At 36.0% G+C, this 22,531-nt stretch overlaps 1 protein-coding gene across 2 annotated transcripts in view; it reads left to right on the top strand.

Annotated features, from left to right (window-relative positions):
- Positions 1-22,531, top strand: part of FRY (FRY microtubule binding protein) — a 159,785-nt gene that overhangs the window by 46,168 nt on the left and 91,086 nt on the right. For both annotated transcript variants that reach the window (XM_066544888.1, XM_066544889.1), the window contains exons 4-14: positions 7,248-7,387; positions 9,328-9,418; positions 9,792-9,871; positions 9,988-10,068; positions 11,629-11,797; positions 14,117-14,209; positions 14,305-14,403; positions 16,855-16,956; positions 20,147-20,250; positions 20,701-20,809; positions 21,750-21,836. In XM_066544888.1, coding sequence (XP_066400985.1) covers positions 7,248-7,387; positions 9,328-9,418; positions 9,792-9,871; positions 9,988-10,068; positions 11,629-11,797; positions 14,117-14,209; positions 14,305-14,403; positions 16,855-16,956; positions 20,147-20,250; positions 20,701-20,809; positions 21,750-21,836 — 1,155 coding nt within the window. The remainder of the gene's footprint in view (positions 1-7,247; positions 7,388-9,327; positions 9,419-9,791; positions 9,872-9,987; positions 10,069-11,628; positions 11,798-14,116; positions 14,210-14,304; positions 14,404-16,854; positions 16,957-20,146; positions 20,251-20,700; positions 20,810-21,749; positions 21,837-22,531) is intronic.

The raw sequence follows: 22,531 nt of genomic DNA on the forward strand, positions 1-22,531 counted from the left end.
ATGTTCTTTGGGTAGTTAATGATAAATACTTGCCTACCCATTCTTGGATATAAATTCTAAGAATTTTTCCTCTGTTTCCAAGGTCAATATTCTTCTGCCATAGAACTTGTTCCTTTTATAGTGTATTAGGCACATATATTGTTTCTTGTCTGTTTCCCCTGATGGGGATCTTGAAGCCAAATTTGTATCTTTTCAAATCATGTAGTTTTTGAAACAGGTGTGTCGCTCCCAATCTTTCTTTTATGAGGTTTCTTTTATAGTTAATGTGAGGGCCTGTAGAATCATGGTTGTTGCCATCAGCCTCATCAGTCTGGTTTGCCTCTGTAGCTGTGACTCAGCATGACTTATGTGTGTGCTGCCCTTCAAATAGGCTGAGCCAACCTGTTGTGTTTAAAATTAAATACAAGTTCAATTGTCAGGATTAATTTTATATACATATTATTTTCCTTCCTGTGGGAAGAATGTTACACTCAAATGGGAAGTAAAACAAATTAAGCCATCCAGATGCAAACCTTGTGATACTGTTCCTGCAGTACATTAAACAAACTCATAATGGGTGGCCGTGATTTGATTAAATATTTATGGTTTAGCAAATTTTGGCCCTTTAAAAGGAAGAATTGGAGGACTGATACTTCTCCTAGTAATTGGTAAATAGACAGAAAATTGAGTAATTAAGTCAAGATCATTTAATGAGAACAGCAAAAGCTTCCTAGAGTGAAACAACTGTGTGTTTACTGCTGTAGCAATTTACTCTGAATTCAGGAGGAAAAAAAAACAGATACAGATCAAACACCAAGGTGAATTTTATTATATTATGACATTCATATATCTTTCTATCCACATATCTGAAGTCCTACCTATATGCAGAGTTGGCAGAAAAGTACAGTCGTGAGATTGACTTAGATGTTTTGTCAGAAAGCCTCCTTTCAGGTGCTTGAAATTTTAAAGCAAACTATTTAAGCTGAAATTTTCAGAATTTGTCAGCCTCAGGCCAGGTTGCTGGCAATGTTTCCCTTTTCAGCTTTCACATTGTTTTCTACTTAAATAACATTTCCATTTTGAGATGTTCTGGTGCTTGTGGGATTGATGCAGGCCTGTGGTCAGCAGATGGGGCCTGAACCTGGCTTACGAGCCCATTTTCAAAAACATGGTTCATACTTACTAAAATTATTTTAGTTCAGCTAAATGCACAATCATATAATGATTTTAATTGTATTCAGAGAGTTTGCATTCAAAATTTTGTAGTGCACAATACAGATTTGGTAGAACTGAGCTAGAGTAGAGACAGGAAGACAGAGCAAAAAGTCTTTTTTTACCTGGCATGTTTCACTCACTAGATTATGTGAGTACATTGCATTATAAGCTGTTTTACAAATGATAACGTGTCAGTATTATAAAGTTGTCATGGAAGTATGGACAATAAAACGAAGGTGTGATCTGCCTGGGAAGCTCGGAAGATCTTGATGTGTTGTGATACCACAACCCAAGTAAGAAGGCATGTGCTTTTAAGTGAAACCACTCAAGTTTTATTTTTGAAGTTAACTCAAATATTTAAAGCATTTATCGGATGAGGGAAACCAGGTTGGTAATCCCTTACTTCCCTTTTCCAGTTAGGCTGCAGAAATGTTTGGTGTTTATTTCTGAAACCCAGTTGTCTAGCAAAAACAAAAAATGCCAGCCATGACATTGCTGATATTTTTACTACAGAAATGAAGAGGGGAAAAAAAGGGCAATCCCTATGAGCAAACTTCTTCAAGGAGTGTCTAATCAGTTTTACCTTCAGTTTTAGGGCTTTTAAATGACAGGCAGTCAAAGGAATCTAATTTTATTTCTTTTGACATTATCAAAATTATCTCTATTCAGTTTAAGTGAAATTGATAAGTAATGCTGAAGTGAGTAGGTCACTAGTTACTTTAAAATGTCTCAGCTCAGTCTTCTAAGGGTAAATTTAAAAACAGCAAAAATAATGCATGACCTGATTTAAAACTTGCTTTTTTGCAAGCCAGCTTCAGAGGTGGGAAAAAAAAGCCGAAAAAGTAACTTAAAAATGAGCAGAATGGCACTTTGGCTACCCAAAGTAACCAGCACCAAGTTTAACACTGAAACCCCCAAACCATTTGAGATGGCTATGAAAGCATTTCCTACTACCCCTGAATAGTTCTGTCTCTGTTTCCCTGAGAAAGAGCAATTTTTCCTGCTCATTCTTAGACACCATTTTAGGAACACTGGTTGGGGTGGTGGGGATGGATCCAATGTCTGGAAACCTGACTGGGCCAGGGCTGTGTCTCTCCACACAGGTGTAGTGAGTGTCTCCTGTTAGGCAGACAGCATGTCTGGCTACCAATTGCATCACCCTCCTCCAAAAAATAGTAGGATCTTGAGCAATGTATGAAGTAATGATGCGTATTCCAACTTGCCAAATGCCTCACCATTGGCCAACAAACTGCATTCCTTACACTCACTGTGTTTTCCTTTCTAGGTGTGTATGTGTATAAAGAAAACATATAGAGGAAATTATGTAGGTTTTTTTCATATGGTTTTAAATATTTTCATAGTATATTTAAAATCATGTTTTGAAAGTCCTTGATTAGACAACTCTAGTTGCCTACTGGCAAAGAGCATTACAGCTCCAGCATTAGCATGCTCTGTGTCCCCAGTTACAGAGATGTTATTAAACATTGTACTAGTGAACTATGACTTAAACTTCCTATTACAGGAAACCATAAAGTTGCAGTACATGAAAAGATCAAAAGCTAGCAAAAACCCATAATTCTCCAAGAGGGTGATCCTCACCTAAGGAAACATTTTTATTACTCTTTTCTCAGCCTCTACTAATGTATCGTTTGTTCTTACCACGGTGTATAAATGTTCCATGAACTGACAACACTGGAGGCAGAAGAAGGGCACTGTATAGTCTTGGACTGAGCTACAGACTGCTTTCCATATAAAAACACAAGATGAATGTAATGTTTTGGCCATGAAAGTGAAAATTTAACAGGAAGGCTTAGTTTTCACATGAAGCTATCTGTCAGAGGAGCCTGTTGCAGAAGTTTCAGCATAAACTGCACAAAAGCTTATTCTTGTTACAGTTTTACTTCTCTCTTCTTTGAAGTGCACTACTTTGGTGACTCCAAATTGGAAAGCAAAAACATTTAATCTGTTATGTACTTTTAGGAGAGGAAACCAAAAAAAAAAAATCAGCCATGGTAAAGAAAGGAAACTAAAATAAATAATAACAATAATAAAAAAGAGGAAAATGTAATAAATAAATAAGGCACTAAGCAGCATACTATGATAAAGTGTCCTTTTTCATAACAGCCTAAACATGATTAATGATGTGCTGATAATGATTCTTATCCAATATTATTTTAAGATGTAGTTAGGGAATACTGATATCATTGTCATTGCAGCAGCACTGCAGTTGGCTGCTTTTGTGTTTTCACTTTCCCTGAGTTTTACACATTGTCCTTCATCACCAGAAAAAGGCACAAAGTAGAGAAAGTATAAGAAATGGTGGTCATGGGATCATAAAATAACCTTTGGCTCCTGGTCAGAGATTTGGGTTCAAGCAGTGTGTAAAGAAGTATATCTGAAGGCAAAATTGAAGGTAACACCTTCAGAACTGAATTTGCTGTCCACTAAAAGTAAATGGGTTTTCATGTAGACTGTTATGCTGGCAGTAAAATAGCTATAAACATTGGTAGTGTATAAGCATGCTAGCTGAAATTACCCATCCATAAAATTATGATACTAAAAAGTCCTTCTTTCTTTTTTTTGCCTCACAAAGCCAAGGCCATTAATGAAAACTAGTGAGTTCAACTTGAATAGTTATCAGTTTTAACCATTTCCAGGTTAAAACTTCATAGCATAGTCCAAAAAAAAGCTGAGAACAAAGATGTGAATGAAAGGAGATCTCCACGATCACAAATGCATTCAGCAGCATTGATAGAAAGTGTAAAACCTTACTTGTGCTTGTCCATTATTTAGAATCTGCACAACAACAATTTGAAGATAAAATATGCAGACACTCTGTGAAAAATAGAGTCACAAGAAATAAACTGACTGTGCAAAAATGAAGTACTGCAATTCTGCTTTATTAAAATGGCAATAAAATGCCTATTCAACATATATATTGATTGATATATGTGGTATAGAAAAAGAATGCCAAAGAATTAATGATACTGCTGGAAATTGGGTGCAGTTTTGAATATATTTGGTGTTAAAGCACATATAAGTTCATTATAAATAAAAAAGCACATAAATTCATTATACATAAAAAAGTAATCATATCAATTTGCTGTTAGTGGAAACCTTTCGTGTATTTGAATTTTGATAATATATTAAGACTTTTATGAAAGTATATAAATTGTAGTGAGCTGTCTGAGCAGAATTTCATTAAATTTACTCTTGCATTTGAATCCAAAATAAATATTAAGCATTTACATAAATTATATTTAATGCTCTGTGAACACAGGTTTCAAACAGCTCCCTGCTTGCGCAGCTTTCTTATCCTTAAGCTATACAGTAGTTAGTTCATTTATGATGGAAGAATATGATCATTTGTCCAACAAGGACATATTTGTACATCTGTGCACTCCCTTTCAGGAGCAGCACAGAGCTAGAATTCATCTCACTCCTGGACTTACTTCCAGTAAATGAAAGGGTTGAGTAACCGGCATGCTGGCTAGACTTCCCTCCCTTCCTGTTCCCTGAGAGCCAGGTCTTTTCCCAGTCCACCCTTCCTTCCTGTCTTAAAAGTGCAATGACAGAAAGATTAAAAAAAAAAAAAAAAAGAAGGAAAAATAAAAAGCTATATTGACCTTTTATCCCAAATGAAGACTGACACTGTAAATTCAGCAGAGAAAGTATGGCATGAGAAGATTTAACAGGAATCACTTTGACTTTTTCTGGTGAAATTGTTTACGTGAGATTTAGAGATCAGCTGTGACAAGTATGTCAGTGAACACGCAGGAAGATCTGATTGAAACAACTTTTCATTTATAGTTAGCTACTGTGATTTCTGAAAAGATATTTAGGTCTATTTGAGGACAGACTTTTTAATAGGGCCCGTGGACATAGGACAAAGACTAAGGGTTTTAAGTTAAAAGAGGGTAATATTTTACTAACTAGAAGGAAGATATTTTTTACTGTGAGGCGGAAGCAGGTTGTCCAGAGAAGATGTAGATGCCCCATCCCTGGAAGTGTTCAAAGCCAGGTTGGTTGAGGCTTTGATCACCCTGGTCTAGGGGAAGGTGTCCTAGCCAATGTTAGGGAAGTTGGAACTAGATGACCTTTGAGGTCTCTTCCAACCCAAACCATTCTGTGAGTCTATGATTTTACGGTTCTTTTCTAGTCTTCCCTAGGAAACCCATTTTCATTGTATTTCATCATTAACAAGCAGTGTTGTGCTAACTTCATAAAAAGTTTTGTAAAAACAGTAGAGAAGTGAGTCGGTAGTGTATAGTTTGCCCCGACACCAGGTGACTGATTTTTTCTGAGTATTTATCTGAAGGCTTAACACTAGAAGGCTTTGGTATAATTGAGCCTGAAGTCCTACAGTAATTCTTTATGAAAGGCCTCCTGTCACTGCTGCAAGCATTTGCTTCGTGATGTCTTCCACAGCAACTTTTTTCATATTTCAGGTAATAAAATCTATTGCAGACTAGATTGAAAGTTTTCCAAAATATTGCTTTCATGGAAACTTTTAATTTAGCAGGGGCAGTTGTTATATCTTTCTAATGCAGCATGTTTAATTTTAGGCCATAATACCTGAATAATAATACTTCATCCTCAAAGTTCTCATTGACTTTAATCCACAATGTCACTGTGAATTAGTTAAATCCTGAGGCTGAAAAACCACAAAAGAGATTCAGAGTTACTCATCTAGACTAAGTGTCATCCACAAAGTTCTCAATTAAGGTTATAGTAATATTTAGGAATGCTTGCTCTGCCAGTTTTGCTCTGGTCTTATTCACACAGCACTCACACAAGTTTGGTGTTACATGAGACAATAAACTCTATTGTTTTTCCTCAAGCATTTGATTTAAGTTTAAGCAGGTGGGTAAACCTGACAGTTAATTACATAATCAGTGTACTTAGCATGTAGTGCACACTTCAGCTCTTCACTCCTGATACTCAGCTCGTTGCAAGATCAAGGCCTGCATGATCTTATGGTGGTCAAAAATCTCCAGATCACTAATTTCTTCCCTATTTTAAATAGTTGGTTTTTATTTTCTTAGAATGTGCACAAATACTGTAGGTGTGAACGTTCAGTTGCAATACATGTATTATCCTCTTGTATAATGGCGGGGGGGAGGAGGGTTCACCCTGCTTGTTGATCTTTTCATGTTTTGTAACTTTATGGTTTCTTGTAGTAGAATGTTTAAGTCACAGTTCAGGCCAACATGCTCAGTAACATTTTTGTAATTGGTGACACAGTTAATACTGAGTGAGCAGTAATCCTCTTATCCAGTATGCCACTAGAGCTGTTTAATCAGCAACCTTTAAGAAATAATTCTAAACTATGTTTTGTTTATTTGTGCCCACAATAACACAAGAAACTCTAAACATTTTCCTATATATAAAAGAGAAGTTTTCAGGTTTTTTCCTAAGTTTTCAGGTGTGGGAGCCTATGAGTAAGATACATCCATCTGCATGGTCAGTTGATTAAAATTACTGCAGAACTTGTGGTGTTTCTCAGTATATTCCGAGTTTCAAGGGAGGCATCCAGTAGTCATATACAACTCCTCCTGGAGGCAGTACCTCTAATTCATTACTTTTTCTTTTCTTACAATCAGTTTGAACTCAAATCAACATTGTGTAACAAATCAAAATAACCTGCTTGAAGAACTAGATGATTTTCTGGTATGTTGAAAGATGTTAAACATGATTTTAATGCATTTTAATATCATCAATATAAAGACTTAATCAACATGCACTCCGGTGTTGCATTTTTGTTTATGTTTTATAGAATCACAGATTCATTTAGGTTGGAAAAGACTTTTGATATCATCAAGTTCAACCACAAACTCAACACTGTCAAGTCTAAGCACTAAACCATGTTCCTACATGCCATGTCCACACATCTTTTAAAGACAGGAAATGCAGAATATTAAGTCACTGCTTGTACCATAGTTCTCAAAAAATGGATGAAAACAAGAAAGAACCATTGAATTAGTACTCTTTTTAAGGAGGAGAGAAAACCTGGACAGCATTTTATTTGTTGATTTGTTGTGTTTTCCCAATAGGTTATAAGCTCAATGAGCTCACTTTCAGAATATTGTCTACCCTCTATCCTGCGCACTTTGTTTGATTGGTATAAAAGGCAGAATGGTATAGAAGATGAATCTCACGAGTACAGACCTAGAACAAGCACTAAATCCAAAAGGTATGTTTTTGAATATGTGTAATTGATAAATTCTAAGGTTAAGTGTGTTACAGTTCACCCATCAGCTTTTGTGAGGTAACAGTTGCTTGATAATTGTGTTGTTATTCTGCTTGTTCCTGGAACTCTTCTCTTGGCTTCTTGATGGATGGAATAATTATGTCTTTTACCTTATGCTCCTCATAGTTCAAACATAACAGTGCTGTTGTAATTGCCTTACAGATATTTTGGATGCTTTCATATTTAAATACCAGTTTGTATAAACTGTATTTACTCAAGTGATAGAGCAATAATTCTGTGCCACTTGGAAGAATTTTTCTTATATAGCCTTCTCTTTACACATTAAAAAATACACAAATACCTACCCTCAATCTGAAAACCTGAGAATCAGTTAGGGAGATTCAGCAGCATACCTCTTAAAAGTAACAAGCAGTACCCAAAAATAATGATGTCCGTAGTTCTTTAGTGATAAGGCAGCAAAGTGATCTTGGTTATATTGAGGTCTGGCAATGTGGTTCAATATTCTTCAAACTTTGAGTTTTTCTGAGTACTTCAGTACTACATTTACATGCTTCAATGAAACAGCAGGAGAATGAACACTGTCAGACCTGGTGTTCAGAAACGTTAAGGAATTCTTCACATTGGGATTATATTATAACCCAGTAACTACAAAAGGCAACACTTGCTGGAACAAGGGGATGGTGGCTAGGTTTAGATACCAAGGTAAAAATGAAACTGAATTAGACTCTTTATGTCAGTAGAAGTGGGCAGTATGAAGATACAGTTCATTAATTAGATGTCTGCTTTTGGGTGAGATGAATCCTTGCCTTGAATTGCTTCTTTCTCCCAACTTGTTCCACGACTACCTGCTCAGAAATAGCTGTCTTCAGGAGCTCCACCCAAAATTTCGTTGAAAGTCAGTTAAGCAGTGAAACACGACCACTCTGTCAATGGGTGGTGTTACAGAAGGAATGAATAACGAGTCATTTCTCCAGTTAATGTAAAACCAAAGGAAACCAAAATGCAAATAATTTGCCTTAACACTGATCAAGTTGTACTCTCAAATGCCTGTTTTATTACAAACATATAACTCCAATTGAAATCACTAAAACTCTCAATGTTAATAAGAATTGTGCCAAATTTACACAAAAATCTCACTGGAATCATGTTAAATGCTTCAAATGGATTGCAGAACTGTTTCTTTAATGTTTAATTTTACAAAAAAGTACTGTATATTTCATATTATCTTTTCAGTACACTTTGAAACTTTAATCAGTTGATTCAAATGGGTATTTTTTGGTATTTCTGTTGGAAGCTATTCACCTCAGACTTCTATTCCTCTGTGTTGTTCTGTACAAGAAATGTGTTAAAAGTTTGAAAACTGTTGCCAAAGTTAAAAAATTAACACTGGAACTTTTTTTAAGAGATAATACAATTTGGTAGTGAATTCTTCACTGGTACTTTTAAGGCATTTGCCAAAATTCATGACAAGTCTAAATATGAATTTGATAGCAGTTACGTTTGCTTCCAAAGTGTAATTAAGAATGGTCTCATCATAAATGAGATATGGTCTCTCATAAATGGTGTCATCAGCAATAAACTTAAATTAAATTGATTTGTTAGAATACAGAATCCACAGGTTTCCTTGGTTTTGGTTTTTTGATTTTTTTTTTTGTTTTGGATCTTCAACTGGAAGAAAAAGAAGGAGGAAATGGATAGGTGATATATAAGCATTTGAAAGAACATCACAGTAACAAATTAGATTTGGTCTGCTTATCTTAGATTTTAAGAGCATAACAGTACATTACTTACTGAAATGCTAGACTGCAGTTTAAAAGGTACAACACAATTCCCTGTTATCTGTATTTATGCAATTGAAGAGGGCATATAATATGAATTATGACACTTCTCCAAATACTGTGTTTCTTGGTTTGATTTTGCAGTGATGAACAGCAGAGGGACTATTTAATGGAGAGAAGAGATCTGGCTATTGATTTTATTTTTTCTTTAGTATTAATAGAAGTTTTGAAACAGGTAGGAGTTCTCAAATTGTCCATTAACTAATAAATTATGGTAATTAGCAATGCAAGTGAATTTTGGGATTCTTCTTTCTGTTTGCATCTTTAAGATTATAATAAATTCATGAAATATATCCTGCATGCTTCTTCATTGCTGTCTTTCTTGCACCTGTATGATACATAGCATTCTGTGCTCATACTGACCTTACTTTGCCATGCCTTTGGAGCTGAAGTATTTATCTTCAAAACTAAATAAACATAGAATGGCTGTCTCATTTTAGCTATTTTGTTAGCTACATGCTATTTTAACTGATATATTTCTGAATGGATGATATCCCTCAGTAATACTAGCATATGTGTACTTGTTATCTTTTATTTTATGTTTCCAGATTCCACTTCATCCTGTAATAGACAGTTTGGTAAATGATGTTATTAACTTGGCTTTCAAGCACTTTAAGTACAAAGAAGGGTAAGGCTCTTTTTCATGCAAAAATTCTATGAAAAAGATGCTTTCTTATTTTTGTAATAGTTGTGGTTTAAACAGTATGTTTTCTCAGCTGAGAATTCTTTCTTGTGTCTTGCTAGGTACCTTGGTCCTAACACTGGGAATATGCACATTGTTGCAGATTTGTATGCAGAAGTAATAGGTGTTCTAGCTCAAGCAAAGTAAGAAAAATTCAATATATTATTTCCTTTATAAATATGACAAAGTCTGCTTGCTTAGCGTGTGAATATTCTGATTTTCTCACTTTCTTTAAGTATTCTGTAGGAATAAGTGATTTCAGTTCAATGGCCTTCTATTTATCCAGATGTTCTAGAACATAGGCCTCTAGGGAATCACAGGCTTCCTGCATCTAGTCCAGTGATACTGAATAAATTCAACTCAACTACAGCAGCATTATTTTTCCTATCTCAGCAATGACGTTTGTAGAAAGCCCAAAGGGCTGAAGAGAGCTATTTTAACTAGCTTTTTTCTAGATGCTATTTTTTCTTTAGCTGGGCAAACCTATAAATGGCTATCCTCCTGCATAGCAACAATGTTAAGGCTCTCTGCAGCTATTTCAGCTCAGAATTTAATGCATCTGCTTCTGAACCCTTCATCCTTCTTAGAGCAGATGACATAAAACATTTTGTGGGTCAGATCTTAAATTTTGAATTTGGAAACAGTCAAACTCAGGATCTCATGTAGCCAATATAGCTTTTCATTGTACACTTAAACCACAAACTAGGTAGAGATGAATTTTACTGCCCTGATGTAATGCTATCTGTCTCCTGACACTTCGGTGTTGCTGAGGCCGAGTCTCAGCTCTACAAAACCAGTCAGTTTGTCTTGATGTGGCTAAAACAGTTTGAGATTCTGGAAAACATATAAATTCAGCTAAGGTCTTACCTGGGCCTCTGAATTGGCTGGTCAAATGCAAAAGGAGAAGTTGCATCTGGATCCAAAGCTTCACGTTGACCATCAAAGTCCTGACTGGTCTTGCTAAGATGTTTCTATCACTGAAGGGCCTCTTCCTGCTAAACTGTTTCTTTCAGTTCATTTGGGTTGTCACTCAAAGGGCATAACAAAAGGTTGTTACATACTACACCCACCAAGACAATTAGAATCTTTCCATTTTGTCTCAAAAAGGGCAGGAGGTCCTGTTGGATGCTCTTTCCTTATATCATTTTTATGGACAATGTGTCTCCAGAGACATCTTCAATAGATTTGTGGGGGAGACCAAAAATGATCACAGAACCCTCTACCCCAAGTTATTGTAGTTGTTAATGCTTAAGTGTTACTGTAATGGCTACTAGGGAAAAAAAAACTGAAGGGACAAACTGCCTGTATGAATTTTCAGGCCTATAGTATAAACATTTTCTTTTGAAAATATTACGTGTACTTGCAAGATAGCTATCTTCTATCATGGATTTTTGAAAAACATTTGAAGGGGTTATTTAAATGACATTGTTAGTTCTTATGTAAAAGGGATGCATGGTAATAAAATAATTTGAAAGATGTGGTTATCTAGAAGGACTAAGATCAGGCTGTATGCTTCCTTTTCTCAGTTTATTAGAAGTGAAAGAAAGCTAATAAAAAAAAAATCTATTCACATACTGAGCGAAATGGTACTTTTATACAACCTAAGTTTTATCTTCTTTAGGTTTTTCCTAATCTGTATGCCTTACAATACATTTCAAAAATTGATTTTGAACTTTTTGAAACTAACCAATCTGAATTCATAGATTTCCTGCTGTAAAGAAGAAATTTATGGCAGAGCTAAAAGAGTTGCGGCATAAAGAACAGAGCCCGTATGTAGTTCAAAGTATCATCAGTCTTATAATGGGAATGAAATTCTTTCGCATTAAGATGTATCCTGTGGAGGACTTTGAAGCTTCTCTTCAGTTTATGCAGGTAAAATTTTTAAGTACACAGCTGTGGTTTCCCAGACCTTTCTGAATGGACTAGCCTTTATTTTCCGTGAAACATTCTAGGAGATTTTCCATATGTCATTTCCACATAAATCTACATGCAGCTACTTTCTGCTTATTCTGAACCCCATACCAGCTTTTCATCAGTCATATACCTCTAGTCCCTAGAGCTCAGCCTCCAGCTAGAAGAGGTTTTGTTCTGTAGACCCCAGCCCTTCCACCCCACTATTGCACAGCTGTCTCTTGCCCTGTGTCCGTGTCTAGCTGTGTCTCCCTAGCTGCTCACTGCCTCCAAAGTGGATCTTCCAATACTCACACAGTTGGCAGAAAAGAGAGGAACTTCTAATGGAGGAAGACACTGAGGAAGAGACAGAAAATTGAGGCAAATGCAGGATGGAATTTCATTTGGACATGTTGTCTCCTTCTACCACTTCTTCACCCTGCTTGCTGTACTGTGCATTCTGTACCCTCCTGGTTTAAAAGTCACTAGTACAGAACATAGTTTGACTACAATGAATGCTTTAAATTAATAGATTACATAATTTTGTAAAAGGCAAGAAATTAGGTCATGTTTCAGAGTTCTTGCTGGTAATGTTCAATTGGTTTTGTTCTCACCAGCAGGTTTCTTTAGCATATTCTTTCAATTCCCCTGTTTTTTCTTGGGACCACCCACGTGGTTACATGCTTTGCACCCACTCATCCAGTAAAATAAATATTTTATATAAACCTCCATGTAAAGTTTAGTGTATAGATGGTGTAAATGGAAGAAAAAAAAATCAATGTTAGATGCCCACAAGTAAGAATTTGGCATTGGAATACAAATATACAGGCATACAGACACATTGAACTTTTTCTTTTAAGTCCTGAACAGGAAGCACATTCTATTTCAGCTTTGCAATATATTCTAAACCATATTTAATTGCATATTTAACAACACAGAAACAGGTAATTTTTTTTCTACCTTACTCTTAATTATGTAGACACATACTAGCATGTATCAGCTTAGTTTATGTTATCAAGAGCTGGCAAAACACCAAAGTAATGTGTGTTCAGTGCACTTGACTTGATGAGTGAATAGGGTTGTGGCTCACCTTTATCCAGTGTTCACTACTATTAAAATCTGTGGTAAAAATCCTATACAGTCAAACTGAAATTTAGATCTCTGCCTTCCCCTGCTACAATATCTCAGTACTAAATGAATTCTTCTATTTACTACTCTGCATCATAAGATGCACTTGTGCACGTGGGAAAACATCGTTTGCTCAGTTTGGTGAAGTACCTTTCAACTCTTTGGGCAGTTTGTCTGTTTGAGTATCTCCATGCAGTGTTTCACCTAAAACCTCTGTCACACAGTGCTGCTTTAGTAGACAGAGATGCTTTCAAAGGGTGAACTAATTTCAGGAGTGAGCTCCAGAAGAGCCTGTCTTCCCCCAAAGAGTGCAGAAGCACCTCAGGAAGGCTGGCTGGACTGACTGAAGCCATGTGTTGTATAATCCTGTTAGCACACAGGAAAAAAAGTATGCATGATCTGAGGTTTAAACTGCTCTGCATGACTGTGAAGGAAAAATGGTCAGTGGGGACCTTCCTCCTACAGTCAGGGGCTGTTTGGGCCTTGAACCCAGAGAAAAAGTAACTGGGGCAATAGAATTTGTCATCCTCAGAGAAGTTGTACACACAAGTGGGTGGATGCTTATCTCCCATCCCTCACTTCCTGAGCAACACAGCTGTCTGGAGAGTAGTTCACTGCATGTTTAGGACAAAGTCTGTTTTTATTTTTTTCTTAATCCCCAGATGCAGGCTGGAAATTGTCCTCACATAGCACAATTCCATATTGACCCGTAATATGCAACGAATCCTAGCAATGAAATTCATCCAAAAATATTTACAATAACATTGTTCATTGCCCTGTGTATCTTAACCAGAGAATTACATTCCTTTTCTGCCTTCTCAAAGCATTGTGTGAAGCACTCCATGTTGACTATTAGTTTTGCTCCTGAAGATACACACAGGGCATGAGGTCAGCCCCTGAGTCCAACTCAATTTCCAGTCCAAAACACCACCAGGCACAGCTGGAGTCAGTGGAGACTTTCTGGATTAGAGCAACAGCTCCTTGATCTTGACTTATGTCCTGCTTTCTGCTTGCTGCAAAATGCAGATTTAGAATTTAAGAGGCAAATGTTTTCAGTGGGATTTGCAGGATAAAAATAGTCACTGACACGTGATTCACATTCAGCAAACATTCAGCGGTCTTTATTCCAACTGATATGCAATTTATGTTTCTTGTATTTTTTTTTAAATTTAGGAATGTGCACATTATTTCCTTGAAGTCAAAGACAAAGATATCAAGCATGCACTGGCAGGACTGTTTGTTGAAATTCTTGTCCCCGTAGCTGCTGTAAGTTTATTTTTGATGTTGTTTGCATAATATTTTAAAATTAGATAAAACAGCTTTTGAAATAGTTTTTTTACTGACATGAAATTTTATTGCAGGCTGTTAAAAATGAAGTGAATGTCCCCTGTCTGAGGAACTTTGTTGAAAGCCTGTATGATACAACGCTTGAACTTTCATCACGAAAGAAACACTCATTGGTTAGTAACTCTAAGAAGCAGAGGTTAAAATTTATTTTCACAAATATTTCTGAGCAAGACCCTTGGGAAATTGCAAAATGTTTTATTTGCATTTGCCTGTAACCAATACATTTCTATTTGCAGGGAAGACTATTGTGTTTCCAGAAAATAACTATACTTATTTTACTGATAATACAATCTAAGTTAGTCTGAATCAAATATGTTGTCAGCTTCTGGTTCTGTGATTATTAAATGGTTAGGTTTTCTCCTAGTTGTTATGTGTAAACATTAGGAGAAGAGGAGAAAGAATAGAGTTCACTTCTTGTCAAGCGAGAACAAATGAGGCGTGTGGGAACAACTCTTTAATGGGGCTTAAATAATACATTGTAGGAAGGAAAAAATTTATAACACATGCCCTTTTAAATCCATAACCTGGCTACTGTGTAGCTCCCTATTTCATTTTTTTTCATATGAGATGAACAGTGGCACTGCAGTGTATTTTTGGAATCATGAGTTGGTCTGAATTAAATGAGGATCTGAGTCAGTTTGATGCTGGCTGCCTTAAGCAGTCTGTCCCTCCAACTGGGTCAGCGCCTGTCAGCAGTGTGGCATTAGCTAATCCATTTTGAAGTCTTGGGCCTTTTAAGTAAAGAAAGTTTGTCATTTGTCCTCCCTCATTCTAGGGGAAAGTCAAAAAGACTTCCCTGTTTCCAGTTCTTTCGGCAAATGCTGTTCACTGGCGCTAGCGAAACTGCTGGGAGGACTGCAGGAGTGTGCTGGAGCTTTCTGCCTGTTACAGCATTCTCAGGGGACAGTCAGAGCATCCCCTGAGGTGCAATCCTGATCCAGTTTGAATTAGTGGGAGGCTTGAGATGTATTTCTGATTTGACTCTGCTTGTGTTCGTGTGGCTCTGTTCCACTCTATTGAGTTAATAAAACATTTTTGGAACTGCAGCAGGGTAGAGCTTTTTTGTACAGTTTTTACATTAAATAGAACTTCCCAAACTGTGGCCATACTTGCCAAAGTCAATACTACATTCTTGAGAAAGGATTGCACAGCTGGGCCTTTGCATTTGATTGCTTGTCCACACATACCACGCTGGAGGCTACACAGTTAAAAATGACAAAATAGAATAGATTCTTGTGAGGGTGTGATTAGAAATACAAACATTGCAAGGAGGAGGAGGGGAAAGGCAAACAGTTGACAGAAATAGCTGCAGTGCATATTTCCAGACTTCCAGGAAGAAAGCACACTCCTTAAAGTCTGAACTGGACCAAGATCAGTGTTTGGTGAATCCATGCACTCACTGTACAGACAGGATTGGGGTAGTCATCTTGCTTCATTTTCTATCTAAAAGTACCTTGTATGAGCTAGTCATTAAGGTTCCTTGGTAGTGAATGGAGAGAATTAGGAAATTCCAGGAGATGGTTTATCTTCCCTCCTAGGGATCTTCCTTAGGATGAGCTGTAACACTCTTGGAATATTGCTAAACTCTGTGATCCAGTCAATTACTAAATTGTATAGTAAGAAAGTCTTCTGTGAGAAGATTTCAGTTATCCTGTCCCGTATGTATTTTGGAGATGATTATAAAAATTAAAATTAATATATATTTGCCATTTGCTCAAGAAATTAGCCTAGATATGGACAGTTTATGTTACGTCTTAGGGGAACAGAAACTGAGATTTAGAATGTGTTTATACTTTGAGCTGTGACTGAAGTTAGAATTTAGCGATAATTTTTAAAATAATTCATCTTAAAGTGAATGTTACCTTACTTTTTACTAACACTTTTTATGTCCTGACTGGAGTTATTAACATTACAACTGAAACCTTAGTCTTCTTCAAATAGCTGAGTCAGTTTCCAAATCATTAGGTGCGTTTTAGCTTATTTTTTAGTGTGTTGTTTACAAGTGTTAAAGTAAGTGTTGACAAAGAGACCGGGTTACGGTATTTCAACTTCTGTGTTCTGCTTTGCTTCCTTTTTTTTTTTTACTTCACAAGCTGTAACTCCCAGCGGATCCAGGCATTCCCTGTATTTTAACACAATTCTTTGACATGTCTCGCGGTAAATATTGTGACTGCAGATTTTGAGGAGTAATAGTCATCTGATTCACAAGTTCCAACAATCTCTGTGGGTCCTGTTTTTATAATAATAAAGTTTAGTTATTTCCATGCTTTTATTTCTCAGTAAACTGGCAGAACTTAGCCCTGGGAGTCTGTAAAATTGTGCCCTATCTTACAGTGCTATGAATACACATGGGGTTGGTTTTAGTTCATCCTTGAAAGGTATCTGTAACAGCTTTAGAGAAGGCTCCTTTTAAATACTACTGCTTACTAATGTGTTTATGTTGGCTAACTTGTATTGCACAAAACAGAGGGGTTAGAACTTCAGTTTACAGTAGCTCTATTAAATTAGTTTTGTGTGCTGTAGACATGCAAATAACACTTTATTGACATCCATTTCCTGTTTAGGCTTTGTACCCCTTGGTAACATGCCTGCTTTGTGTCAGTCAGAAGCAGTTCTTTTTAAACAGATGGCATATTTTCCTCAACAACTGCCTTTCCAATCTCAAGGTTAGTATCTCTTGGTTTTAATATTGTATTCAGAGTTCAGTATGCACTGTAGATCTGTTGCATAGCCTTTTTAGGTAAATGTGCTGAGTTACTGCTATCATCTGATTCCATACATAACTTTATTCCTGACAGTACAAGTTCTTTAGCTGTGCAGGTTTTTTCAACAGCAAAAAAATATTCTTAGGTCTAGTTTGAATTTCTACTGTTCCTCTAACTCAAAGCAAGACTGAGTCAAACACCTGTGAAACAGAAAAAATTGCTGATGGAAGTTAATAAGTTGAGTGACGTACCAAAACTGAGCTAGTAGTAGTAGCTTGCTATTTTCACATAAGCATTGGAAACAAAGAACTTGTTATTGCTTTTTCAAAATGGAACTACTTCTAAGACACTGATTCCATTGCTTATTTCACTCATGTTAACTGTTTGCATTACAAAAACCCTAAACTGTTTCAAGTTTTTTCCTCCATGTAGCCCTTCTAATTCCCTTACCATATGTTAGATCTTTGAGGTTTAAGGTTAGTTTTCCACTGCAGTCTGCTGTGGTTTCCAGTCTGCACGTAGTGTTCAATGCACATGTGCTAGTTATCATTGCTGCTCCTCCACGTGCCTTTTACTTTTGCAATAACTTGTGTCCCATGCCATGCTAAAACTGCAGCCCTGTGAAAGGATGCTCCTGTGCCCACCTGAAAAGGGCAATATAAGAAACACAGTGAAGTGATTAGAGCAAATGAAGGGCCTCCCTACTATGTCTTGATGAACCAGTGGTTTGGAGGCTTCTGCTAAGAGCACACTTCAAACTTCACACAAACTTCACATTTCAGCCACTTTCTCAGCTAAGAGACAAATATCTGCTCTCCAAAAGTTGAGTTCTCAAGCTTATCAAAAAGGTACATATTACATCCTTTTTTGCTGTTGCTTTCTGTCCATACTTCCTCTCTGTCTTAGTGAAACAATTTGTATTGGCTCTCTTCATATGGATCCTACTGTTAGAATAGCTCTTCAGATTGTTCAGTCTGCCTAAAGATTTCTTTCTCCCAGTACTTGAATACCTAACCTTCAATGAGGATGTATTAGAATCTTACTTGCAAAGAGATTCAGAAAATAATCTTGTTGTTATTGAATCTAATTTTATGGGGTTTTATGCAATTGTACAAGCTTCAGAAAAGGCAAAGCCAGATGGGAATATATATTTTTCTGAAAATTGAGAAGATGGTGACAAATTATTTGAAACCATCAGAGAAAATATAAGAAAACTTGGTCCTATCTTACTGATTGAAAGTAAAATTGGAATTTATCTTGCAACCTGTAATTCATTGATATATGCTTTGATTTATAGGGCTCTCAGATTGGTGTTGTGGCACTCATTCAATCTTTACTTTGAGGAGAAAGTAAGGTAGCTGAATATGTGGCTGAAGTAAGAAAGTGATTGGCCACTCCTTCCCAGTACAGAGAAAGAGATGCCCCAACCATTGAAACAATCTTTTGAGGCTAGCACCTCAAAACCCAAGCCAAACTCACACAGCGGGAGGAAAAGCTGGAAATCCATCTGTTAGAGGGAGAGTTGTGCACATCAACACCATAAGCTTGGACAAATCTTACTCATGGACATGCCCTTAATGTCCCTGGATGTATCTTGGGCTTTGTATCATCTTCTTAATCCTGTTTCTGCCATGCAGCTTACTGATCTGACAAAAAACTGGTCTACTATTTTTTGAAAACTCCAATGATACTGGTCTCAGCCCTTTTCTCCTCCCTCTTTCTCAATGGCCCTCACAGCTAAGTACCTCATCAATGGGCTATTTGGACATTTGCTAACGTTAGCTTCCTCCTCTGCTACACAGCCTCCTCTGCTACACAGTTTCTTGTTAACTTAACTCAGCCACAGCCTGCTGTTTTCTTGAAAGCTTTGGAATAAGAATAAATTTTGATAAACATACTTCATCACTTGTTGAAGAAATAACATTCTCAGGTCTGACTTGTACAAGGACTGACATGATTATACCTGAGGAAAAATAGATTGGAAGTAAACAGGTTAATAAACAAATTAAAGGTTAATAAACAAATTGATTGTAAATGATTTTATTATTTTAAAATCCTGCAGAGATTAATATGCCAAGTAAAACTTGGCATTCCTTTTACTACTTATTCCAAACATGTGTGACAACCATTGTATGCTGCTATAATAATTAAAAAATATTATTCTATTTTCTGTCCATATAAAATTTTATTGTCCATATAAAATGTGTTGTCAAGGAGTTGAATGGAAATTGGGGCCTAAAAACAATGTTTCTGTTCCTAAGCTTGTGGCAGATACCACGCTGAAAGTTGAAGTTGTCTCTCATATCACTGGCAAATTGTCCTCCCATCATTTTGCAGGACCCAGACCCATACACATTCAGGAATTTCTGATGGCATCAGTTGCATTTTCTTTGATCAAACCGCAGTCTTTGATCTGTGGCTCAATATTTGTCTGCCAAAAATATCTCAGATTTTTGCCGTGGAGATTTGCCCTGCGGGCCAGGCAAACCTTATCTCAGGTCAAAGTGTATTGGACTCCTGCAAAGTTTAACCCAGCAGATGGCTCAGCATGTGGGAGACCATCTGATTGGACTGCACTTACTTGTTTCTTAAAACTGCCACAGAAACAGAAAACTGCATATGACTGAACAGACCCAAAGACAATCCTGTACTAGTTTCTAAAAATAAACAGCAATCCAGACAGATAAACCAATTCAGTCCAGCTGATCACAGATGCCATGTTAATTAGGTCTGCCTAAACATCCACTGATTTTTGTCCTTTCACTTTTAAGTATGTGTGGTACATTCTTTTATCTGTTCTTAGTGCCAAGCCTCCACCATAGTGCAACAACTTTTGAATTTATGTAATCCACTGAATAGGAGTTTTTATTTTCATAGTCAAATTGTGGGGGTTTTCAAACAGAGATTTTAAATTGCAACATGTATCTAATTTAACTAACTTGATACTTGGGTTTTTCAACAACTTTAGTAGTAACAGAAGCAGGTTGGATGCACGAGCATCCCACAGCTACAGAAATGGAGCTCTGAGCAGTTATGAGGCCCTTTTTTTTGTAGTTTCATTATCAAAATGCTGAATGTTGGCCTCCTTTAACTATAAAACTTCCTTGCTAATTTGTACCTGAAATTTTTCTTATGTGATATGTTTCTCTAGAATAAGGACCCAAAAATGGCTCGAGTTGCACTGGAATCTCTCTACAGACTACTGTGGGTTTACATGATCAGAATTAAATGTGAAAGCAACACAGCTACCCAAAGGTAAAGTGTATTTATTTGTAATGAAAATTCATTGTAGAGTGGATGTTGCCAGTGAAGAGGTTTCATAATTCTCCTGAATTCCTTCAAACTACCTATCTCTATCGCAAAATAAGAAACTCAGCTGTACACAACAAAACATTCCCTCTTGTGGCACTCTCAGTTACAGAATGAAAATCGCTGTATAAAGTGCTTCTGCTTTTGGAAAAAATAGAAGTAACTCCTTGTTCAGTGTAAGTTAAAAATACTTTTGTGGTGGCCATTGACTGGTTAATTTACTTGTAATGTAGTAATGAAATAAAATAATTACACTGAATTTGTAGCAAAGGATCAGAACAAGACACCCCATTACATTTTCAAAGGAAGTTTTTTCTGGTCTTTCTAAATGGAGTGTCATGCTAAATGAAGGTCTGCAAGGTCCAAAAATGTCTAATATTCATTTTTCTTTTGCAGTCGACTTATTACTATTGTCACAACCCTTTTCCCAAAAGGGTCCCGTGGTGTTGTGCCAAGAGATATGCCTCTAAACATCTTTGTGAAGATAATACAGTTTATTGCACAGGTATAGGAGAGTATATCTTGAGTATATCTTTCCATATAATGAACAATTATTTTCCCAATAACAAATTAAAAAATAAGTAGACGTCTAATGACTGAATTTTTTACCACCCTGTTGACATTATCTTTCATCCAGGGAATGATGAAATTATTATACACTGAGCTGGGGCAAACGTGTTTTGAACAACAGGTTTTGATTAACCTCATTCCAGTGAAAATAGATTAAAATGTGTTCACTTAACTCACAAGTAATTTTTGTCAGTTTTTTTAATTTCCAGCAAGTCAAAAAATGCATTTGTTGACACACTCTGACTGTCAATAAAGTTCAAAATAATAGGCCGTGTTTCATGCTGATACTGAATCATCCCTGGTGTATAGGACAATAAGTTTCACTGCTTTCAAAGTAAGTGAGATGTCAACCAAGTTCAGCATGGAGCTGACACATGTAGTTTTCATCAGTTCAAATGGGAACTGCTAAAATAGACTAACCTGCAGTACTGGAAGTTTCATCTCTTTTATGACTTAAATTCAGAAAATTTTCCCATTGAGCAAAGCACTTAAGCATGTACTTAAAATCTCTGAATAGGAACGAAGCAAACAGATGCTTAAAATCTTCCCTTAACTGTGCCATCTGTGAACAAGCTCTTTTTATGTAAAATACTGTGTTAGTGCCATAATTACTGCAGTTTAAATGAAATAATTAAAAGCTTTATTCCCAAAATGGATCATTTTCTATTTAAATGCTATACATTTTGGATTTTGTCAACATAAAGCATTGTTAAAAGCTTAGATCTGATAATATGTTCTACATACTTCTGAAAATCTGTTTTTCCATATATTTAAATAAACCCTGATTAAACTGGTGTTCAGCATTCTATAGCCTTAATGAAAATAACTAACAGAAGTGAGCAGCTTACTGATTTGCAGTATTTTTGCTATTTTAGGAACGTTTAGATTTTGCAATGAAAGAAATTATCTTTGACTTCCTTTGTGTTGGAAAACCAGCAAAAGCTTTCAGTCTCAACCCTGAGGTATGATGTACATCTGTGCTTTTTTACTTATCTTTTTTCTTTTTTTTTTTTTTTTTTTTTTTTTTTTTTTTTTTTTTTTTGCATTGTGCTACATTTACTTCCTGGTTACGTTCTAAGCATGCTTTCAACTTTGTCCTGTTTTCAGGCAAAATCTTGAATCTGATTTATTGGTAAAATACATTTGTGAATTTCTAACTGTAAGATGTCACATTGTTTATGCCTTTCTGATGTTTTCTCAGTGAATAATATCAAATGTGAACTTGTGCAAATTTATAAAACAAAAAGAAAAATATGAATAAAACTATTGGTTGCAGTATGTCCTTAGCAGCCTTATGTCTGCTCTTGTTACATGCAACGCCTTAAACTTTATTTTAATAAAACGATAATTTTTCTGTAACAAAGTCAATGTTTTTCAAAACAGTTTTACTGAGTACATAATGCAAGAAAGCTTGAAAAAGAAAACCAATAAAATTTTACCACTCTGACCAGCAAAACTCCACTGGTGTTGGTGTCACGAGTCAGCTTCTTAGTGCTTTACCTAGAGAAAACAATCAGAAATTTGAAAAACTTTTTTAAAAAATCAAAATATAAATAAGTACTAGGAGAATTTAAAATTCTCTTAAGAATATACAATTCATTAAAATTTTGAAAATATTTTCCTTTGAAAATTAAGAAAAAATACAAAATAATTTGTG

Source organism: Molothrus aeneus, chromosome 2 (assembly GCF_037042795.1).
Source record: "Molothrus aeneus isolate 106 chromosome 2, BPBGC_Maene_1.0, whole genome shotgun sequence".
Lineage (NCBI taxonomy): Eukaryota > Metazoa > Chordata > Aves > Passeriformes > Icteridae > Molothrus > Molothrus aeneus.